The sequence below is a fragment of the Equus quagga genome, chromosome 7 (genome assembly GCF_021613505.1).
Source record: "Equus quagga isolate Etosha38 chromosome 7, UCLA_HA_Equagga_1.0, whole genome shotgun sequence".
Lineage (NCBI taxonomy): Eukaryota > Metazoa > Chordata > Mammalia > Perissodactyla > Equidae > Equus > Equus quagga.
Window position 1 is genome coordinate 116,431,316 of NC_060273.1, and position 9,112 is coordinate 116,440,427.

Genomic DNA, 9,112 nt, shown 5'->3' on the forward strand with positions numbered 1-9,112 from the left:
AAGAAGAGTTGAGGAATAAACCCAGAAAAGAAGGCTAGAGCTTTCTAGAATGGAGGGCTTTAAAACAAATTAAGGAATTTCTACTTAGTTTGATAGATTATGGGAAGCCATTGGATATTTTTGAGCAGAGGAAGAGGTATGTAACACAAAGTTACTTTAGAACTTTTCTTCTGGTAGCAGGGCACAAGACGGAGGAGGAGAGACTGAAGGCAATTAAATGAGTTAGGGGGAAGTCTCTGGATTCTAAATGATAGGTTATTAAATCTAGAGTGATAACGGGGGAATGGAAAGGAAGAAAGAGTGGAAAAACTTTGCTGAGGTGTAATTGTCAGGATTTGGTAATTGAATCAGGAGGCAGCAAACAAGGGAGGAGAAAAATCAAAGATGACTGAGAGGCTCTGAGTTGGCGCAGCTGCAAGAATGTTGTATCCATTCGTAGAGATGGAGAACTCAGTGGAAAAGCCTGTCTGGAGAGTAAGCTCACCAGAGAGTAAGTACCTCTGGTCTGCTTTCAGAAATGGAATGCTCCGACAGCATATTCCCCATCCCAGTATCTTCACACCACATGCAACAGTCCTTCTAAGGGCTGAGAAACCAGAGGTATTGGCATATGTAACAAGAGTGGAATTGTTAGGAAAATGATGTTTGTAATTCAATTCCATTTTTTTATTCACTACTTTGAAATATTTTATTGGGCTTTCTTTCAACTCTTACTGCCTATTACTATTACTGTATCCTTAATTTATTTATGTGAACTAGTTGTAAGTAGATTTTATACCCTGACGTGTGTAGGAGAATGAGCCCCAGAGAATGCTCTAGAGGTGAGAGGAGTTGGTAAATGCCATCAGGAAGGGTTAAATCCATCATTCTAACTCGCCATAATCCACTCGCCATTCACCACAGACCAACCAGTGTATTCTTTTAAAATGCAAGTCAGATGATATTTCTCCTCTGCTTGAAACTCTGTAAACAGCTCTTCCATTGCACTTGGAATAGAATTCAGACCTTTCATGTGGCCTGTGAGACCTCACCTGGCTTGGAGGCTGCCCACCTCCGAATCACCTGCTACCACTTTACCCCTCAGCCACCATGCTGCAGTCACTCCAGCTTTTTAGTTCCTCCACGGTGATGAGCTCTTTCCTACTCCGAGCCCCTCTCTTGTTCTCCAGAACTCTGCCTGCAGCACTCTGCCCCCAGAGCTCCATCTGGCTCCTTCTTGCCGTTCAGGTCTCAGGTCAGAAGTCTTCTCCACCCAGTCTAAACTGATGACCACTTCTCCTCGCCCCACCTTCTCCACCTCATTCTCTTCACATCCCCCTATTGTGTTTTCTTCGTACTACTTCGACTCTCTGAAATTATCATGTCCGTTCCTCACCAGCATGTATGCTACAGGAGTGGAGCCTTTATATATCTTAGTCACCACTGCATCCCCAGCCCCAAGAAATAGTGCCTGGCATACCACAAATACTTGTATGAATGTATAAGTTAATCAATCACAGGACCTCTGGAAAAACGATCTGCCACAAAATATATCCTTTAGAGTAGAATCCACAATTGAGAGAGGAGGACCACAGAAGATTCAGATATTTGAACTAGTAAATGGTTTGGTTTGGTTTGGTTTTGAAATAAGGAAAGTATTTTGCAATTCATTCTCTATCTCACCCCTCCCTCCCTCTCTTGCAGTCTTTCTCAATCTGTCTCTCTCCTTCCCCCTCTTACACACACACACACACACACACACAAACACACTGGCAGCCATAAGCCGTAGTTACCGAGCTAGAAACAGAGAAGCTGGGACAAGATACCCATTAAGTTGTACCAGCTCTCTCAGACAGAGTGTTGTTTTAGAATAGGAGCCCGGTAAAGCTCTCTGCTGAGTGTTGGAAATAAGAGGATCAGAAACCTGTACTTATGGAAATAACTATTTTGTGATTCTTTGTATTCCCTTCTTTAGTGCTCTGTGCTCTTACAATCCTTTGATAAAGTTACTTTTGAAAATGACAAAGGGAAATTGGAAAAAGGGAGCTTTTGCCCACACCTAGGCTCAACTTTTAAAGGGAAACAATATGCCTGGAGGCCAGGCTTTACGGCAACAGTAAGAGTAGTATGTGAGACAAGAATTCAAACCACAGAAAACACATCTACACCAGCCGTCTGAGTTTCATAGACGATTGAAGCAATAAAAATGCGCCCATTGTTTGTTGGTTAGGAGAAGGTTGATTAGAGAAGTCTGCCAGGTGCAATGTCAGAGACCACAGCTACTGCACGCTGTCTACTCTGCCTAAGAATGTTTACTTCTCAGAGTTGTCTCCCTGGGTCTTAAGCTGCCCCACGGCCTACCTGCTGCCCCCCATTTCCCCTTCCAGAGATAAGAGAGAGAGAAAAAGCTTGAGGAAAGGACGGGCTGCCCCAGAAGCTGCAAATGACCCAAAATTTCTAGCACTGATCATAAGTCTTTGTTTCAGCCTGTCTCTTATCTTCTGGACAAGCATGATGACTTGCCTTTAGGGTCTCAACACAATCTCAGCTTTAACAGGGTTGCAACAGTGTTAGCAAAGAGATGAGACTCGCCTATACCTTACGCAAGTAATGTAGCAAGACAGTGCAGACATTCGGGGAGCTGCGCTTGGCATTTCCCTTCCACAGTCTCAAGGAACACCCCACTTGACTCCACTGGCTGCCCCCACTGTGGCTGAGTCTCACACTTGTGCCTTCTAACTCAGAGTCTCCATTAGGAGCCCTTCTCTGTCCAAATATTGCTAAGTTTGTATTTTTTTTTTTAATGATGTTCTCTTTAGAAGCTCTAGAATTCATTTTAAAATGAATTTTGGTAGTTATATTTTATTTCTTTTTAGAAGGCACATTATTTTTCAGTGCTCTTGTATTTCTCTAATTCTTTATAACTTTCTAAAAATAACTGCTGGTGAGCTCATAAGTTCATTAGTTAATCCCACTGGGACTCAGTAATGCATATTACAGACCTCCTGATTTTTATATATTAGATTTTCTCGAGAATTCCCTTACCTGTTATTATCAACATAGCTTATTGACAGGGTCTTCATTACTTCCTAATTGCCCATATTTCTTTTTCTTGTTAAAGATCAATTTTTAAAATCAAGGCTTGTCATTTTGAAAGTATCATAGACATGTTATCCTGTTAATATTATGTGTTTCATATCTTCCTAAGTTTTTTTTCTTTCCCCCTTTATCATAGGAAACTTATAAAATTTATTCATTACCTTTTGCTTTTAAAACGAATTCTTTTGTTGCCAGGGGGTGGGGGGAGTGTCAGTGAGAGGGTAAGGGCACTTGCTAATTTTTCCCCCTGAAACAAAGATTTAAAAAATATTTCCTATTCAAAGGTGACTTTGTGAACAGTTATATTCCCTATTCTAAACCAGACCCTAAAATGTAAATATTGCATAGATTGTTGAAATTATTCCATAACCTTTTGGTCTAGGACTATGGAAATAAGGTAACTAACAATTAAAATAGTGAATTATTGACCAAGAAATTCTTCTAAATTATATCTTTGGTGAGAACTTACTCAGACTGTCCATCATATTATACCAGTACACCTCATGTCTGGCAAATCTGTTATGTGTGTGTGTGTGTGTCTGTGTGTGTAATATCATTTGAAGAATGATTATTTGCTTTCCCAGAGAATTCCTCACTTTATTAAAAGATTCAGTGAAGGAGTAAATTACCCACTTCTTTCTTTAAAAACATTCTATTTACAGAAATTGTATTTACATATAACTTTTTAAGACATCTACTGCATAAAATGAGGTACGGCTTCAGAGCAGTCTACATCTGCCAAAGGAAACATCAGGATTTTGGCTGCTAACTCAGTAGCATATTTTGGCATAGTTTTTGCCCAAAAAGAAAAATTTCTAAGCACTAAGATCAAGTGAAGAAGAGTGTGGACCAGACAGACTTGTAAGAAACACTTGGATTGAAGTCATCACAGGAAGAAGTAAGGGGACTAGACAAGACAGAAGATAAGGCCATGTTTTCTTCTCTCTTATCCCATTCTTCGAGCATTCTGCTCTCAGTGCCATTTCCAACCATTTTTGGTTTAATTTCTAAATGTTATTACATAAATGTAGCCTCCCTCTCTCTCAGTTCCATTACAAGACACTTTTTCTTTATTTATATAGTCTTTTGGGAAAACAAATGACACATTTTAGCAATCTGATCTTTCTTATATGATTTATGGGCTCATCCTTCAGACTTAAAGTTTCTAATCCTTTTGACCATTTGTGCTGTCTTTACTGCTTTGAAATTTACTACAGTTCATTTTTTAAAACAAGTGATAGGAAAGGATAAATATTCAGTGTAGTATGTTAATTGGAATATCCCCTGTCCCCTGCCTTTTGGTCATTTCACAGTGAATAACATCCTTGACAAACAGTATTTGTGGAAGGAACAGTAAGAGAAATAAAACACATTTTCTACTCTGTATAAGGATAAAAGAGATAGCTACAATAGGGTTCAGATTATAGGGAAAATTAATCTCTAATGTAATAAAAAAAGAATTAACTATTCATTTTTATTTAAGCTGACCCTTGATCATCTAAATACTGCCTGTTATAACAAATATTATGCAGTGCTTTTACTCTCCTGAAATAAATTCTAGAGATAACCTAACCTACCTACTTATAAGATTGCTAAATTATTGTAATACCCTAGTTAACATATAGAAGGAATAAAGGAAAAGGAACTCATAATAAAAATAATATGCATATCAATATCTAAAGTGCTGGGGGGTGGGAGAGTCTACATGAGAAGACCTCATAGTCACATACTTGGTCCTGCGCAGAGTCACGATGAAGTCGACAGCTGCAAATGCAGGCTGATGCAGGTGTGCTTATGGGCAACTCAAGTACCGTGGATAGTGATGCCATCAGTGATGAGATTTTCTCACATGTAAACCACTCTTGGTAATATTCTGAACAACATAAAGTACACAGCCCTGCAGTTTACATGGCAGTTGGATTCTTGGAAAATTCCATGTATATTAAAAATCATGCCAAAAGTACTTTGAGAAAATTCTAAGCCCATATAATTATAAACTGGTTTCTCAACTACATGAATAGCTGGTAGAACATTTGAAAACCATGTGGGATGCACAACAATTCTTCACCGGGCTGTACTGCCCTGCAAATTGCAGGATGTCCACCATCCCTGGCCTTCTCCCACTAAATGCCACAGCTCCTTCCAATCATCTTGACCACCAGAAATATCCCTAGAAATTTCCAAAATGCCCCAGAAGCCACTACTATGCCCATTAAGAACGAGTGAGTGAGACTGAGCAAAGCATTTTTGGTAATGAAGCACCGAGATGCTGTACATTGTATTCTGAGACTGAACTGATTTTATGGATTAGGGAACTGAATTCACCCGAAAGGTGAATTCTCCAGTAGGAACGACCCTGCCAATCCAAAAGGGTACAAAAGACATTCCCTGAGAACACGGCATGTACTTAATGTGGGAAAATTCTTAATTCAGTGTATTCCACTGAACTTCTCTAGATCGGGACAATGGGGGTTGGAAAAGTGGAGAGAAGTTCACAGTCCCTAAAAAGAGGAGCTTTTGAAAGGGGTAAAGTTGTAGTAGAGGAAAGGCCAGGCCGTGACTATAAAGCCCTGTTTATCTCCTTCAAATTGCACAGCTGGTGCTAAATGGACTAGTTTCCATGTTACCTACACATCTTACAGCTTATTAATAAATGGCTGCTTTTTTGATTGGCCTAAACTTTCCCCTTTTATACCGTTTTATGTATAGATAATGTAAGGGCCTAGTGTTTCTCTCCTGATGGAATAATTTCCCCTAAAGTAGTGTCTTTTTTAAGTACTAGAAAGCTGCTCTCAAAAGTTGCTGTTCTCTGAGCATTGCTCTGGGTAGATATTCATATTAATTTGTAAATATTTTCACTGAACTTTGTCCCCGAATTTTCAGAAATGGTCTCCAAACATGTTCTTGAAATGTGTATATGCAACTCCAGATGGACATGCAATTACCTAACTTCCAAGGGCTATTTTTAAATTATTAAAGATTTTCTTTCAAAAATTTAGAAAAGATAACCATTTTTGTATAAAATATTCATGTTACCACTCCTTAGTTTCTGGCGAATTCTTCCCTCCCCCCCATCCTCCGTAATTCAGCTTCTGATCCACCTTGCTTATTACCTTGACTCCTAGCAATTTCCCCTTCCTCTGACGGAACACAAATTCTCATTAGTTATACTCTTAAATTGTTGAGAGCCAGTGCAGGTACTCCGTTATCTCAGGGACTTTGGTCTTTTCAGCCCAGGACTAATCAAGCAGAGAGTCATCATCAGCTAAAACTAAAAAGCCTTTGTAGTGATTTTATCACCAGGGAAATTTGCTCATCCTTTAGAAAGACTGACACCGGGAAAGAAAAAATAAAAGAGTTAAAATTGCTTCAGACCATTGACTCTGTAGGTCCCTCTAGATTCATAGATTGAATTGGTTTTCAAGGGACAGGAGGGATTATGAGAAGAGTTCCCTGAGAAAGCCGACACACTGATCATAGCCTTGGTAACACTAGTACCTGTAAGTGTGATCACTATGGAGGAAATGCCAAATGAGCCTGGAAGCATGGGAAATGAGAGGGATAAGAGACAATTAACACCTTTTTTTTTTCTTATTGTGTTTGGGGATCGGTATTTCCATGTATTATGCATCTGAGAATAGTCTTTCAAAAAGAAGAAATACAATTGATTTTAAAATATTTTATCATTATAAGTGCAGTTATAGTTATTGAAATGAAACGAGAATTGCAAGCACAATAGGGACAGGCATTTCATAGACCTATCCAGACACTGCACCCCCTTCTAGATATACCCACAAAATATTACTTAAAGTAGGTATGTCTGAGCATACCCAGAACTGCTTTCAAGTTTGGAGAATATAAATGCCTTTGAATTCAAAAGAATTCTTTAAGATTGCCATCTGAAAAAAAAATCAATGAAATTTACAATAGTAAATATCTGGATGTTACATATATTTTAAGGAACTTTTGAAAATGTACACACCTATTGATGCAGGCAGGCATATATGTAATTTTTTTCCCCAAGAATTCTATTAAGATTGTCAAAATCCAGTCAGGTAGGTACTTTAGTGCCAGGATAGACCTACACTCATCTCTCTCCCCCACTTAATAACATTGAATTTTGCCCAAAATGAGTAAGCAAGTAGAGAAATGGCCTCATTTTGTAGTCTGAATACGGTAGTGTTGGGGGATATTTCTCAAGGATATGACTTCAATACTGGATCTTAGTTCCAAATGCAGGTTCAGAAGGCCAATCTGCAGAGAAGATAGAGGGCATCCTTGTGAGGACACCTATAAAGAGAGGGGTTCCCTGGTAGGGCCGGCTCCCACAGCTAAGTCACATGCACAGACTGTAGCTTTCTGCTCTCTCTGGCCGACTGCAGCCATAGCATCCTTATTATTGTAACTCCCAGAATGTGATACTGTCACAAAACTGTTGCTAGGCAACAAATGTGGTTACCAGGTCTCAGCGAATAGCTGAAGGGGAAAGCAAAGTGTTGCACCATTGTAGAGTAACCATAGCAATGACCTACTATTACAGACTAAAGAATTATCATTAACAATGTTCAACTATCAGACAGAGGCCCCCAATCCAGAGACTTCCAGGCAGTATCTCTCTGCATAATTGAGTGATCTAGGAAGAGATTGCAACTGTTTCAAATCTATTCACTCATTATTTCTTTGGGACAGTCTTCGTATTATTTTTATTTTTCAATTAAAAAAGTGTTCAGTTATGAAGCTACTGGTAAAATGATATAAGCTATCACAAGGAATCAGAATCAGATTAATGTCCTCGTCTGTTCTTATTGTCTACCTCACTGTTGTTTTTTGCCTAGGTTAAACTGAGGGTAGATTTGATTTGAAAAATATTGTACATTACTATTAAATTGAAGCCATAGAAAGAAGCTGTAAAATAAAATAACCCGTAAATTGACAACTAAACCTGCATTTTCCAAGTTGAATTCCTCCTGACAAAATAGGAGGCCTAGAGGCTCTTTAGTAGTCACTGCTTTGAATCATTTTTGTTAGCTTTTCTAAAACTCTCGCCTAAAATCTGTAAAAAAAAAAAAAAGGGGGTGCCTGCTAGGACGCTTCTAGCATAGTCTCTTCTGAATCGGGTCCTTGATTAAGCTTCCCGTATAATTTGGTCGCAGTGACCTCGCTGAGGCAGTCGTATCTAACAGCACAGCTTCCGGGAGAGGCAAGAAAGATCCGATTTGTTTCCTCTCCTGGGAGGGAAAGAAGCGTGGGTGCGCGGGGCGGGCGCAGGAGCGGGAGTCGGCGCGCCGCGCCCGGGCGGGTGGGTGGCTTCGGGCGGGAGGGAGGGGCCCTTCCCGCCGCGCGCCTCCATTGGCCCGCAGGGGCTGCGCCTCGGGCGACCCGCGGGGGAGGTCCCGGCCGCGCCCTCGCGTCGGAGCCTAACCGGGGCTCCGATCGGAGGCGGAGAGGGCCGATCGCCGCCCCGGGCGCCGCCTGCGGGGACGTGGAGCTGGCGGCCGCGGGCCTCGCGCCGAGCCCGGGCGAGCGAGCCCGCAGTCCAGGTGTGGCGGGGCGGGGCGGAGGGCGCGGCCTGGGCTCGGGCGGCCTGGCGGGGGTCGTCCCACCGGCGCGGGCCGCGAGCGGGCCCCGTCGTAACGGAATCTGTGTCTTTTGCAGGCACCGACCGTCACGAGCTAACGTCCTGGAAGAGCTTGCCGTCTATTTTCAGATTCTTTACCGAAGCCTCGGAGGCCAAGACCAGCTCCCTGCGGCCGGCGGGGACGCGGCGCTCGCACCGACTGAAGCCCGAAGAGCTGTAGGCGGCGGCGGCGGCGGGCGGGCGCCGGGAGCTGTCCCGCGCCGGCCCTGCCGGCCTGCTGTCGGCGAGCCGGCTCCCAGCCGCTCATTAGATTGTTTTCTTCGCAGAGCACAGGGTCGTGATATATACATCTAAATAGCGTTTTGCATTATTTCTAGATGAGTGCAACTGTCAAAGCAATAGGGCTGCCCTGGCCGTGCGGCCCGCGGCGGAGCCCGGCCCCGCGCCGCCGCCGCC

At 42.1% G+C, this 9,112-nt stretch overlaps 1 protein-coding gene across 1 annotated transcript in view; it reads left to right on the plus strand.

Annotated features, from left to right (window-relative positions):
• Nucleotides 1-9,106, plus strand: part of FAM172A (family with sequence similarity 172 member A) — a 384,459-nt gene extending 375,353 nt beyond the window's left edge. Inside the window, exon 11 of the mRNA XM_046665307.1 lies at nucleotides 8,734-9,106. Within this exon, the coding sequence (XP_046521263.1) occupies nucleotides 8,734-8,876 (143 nt within the window). The 3' untranslated portion in view covers nucleotides 8,877-9,106. The remainder of the gene's footprint in view (nucleotides 1-8,733) is intronic.
• The last annotated feature ends 6 nt before the right edge of the window (nucleotides 9,107-9,112 follow it).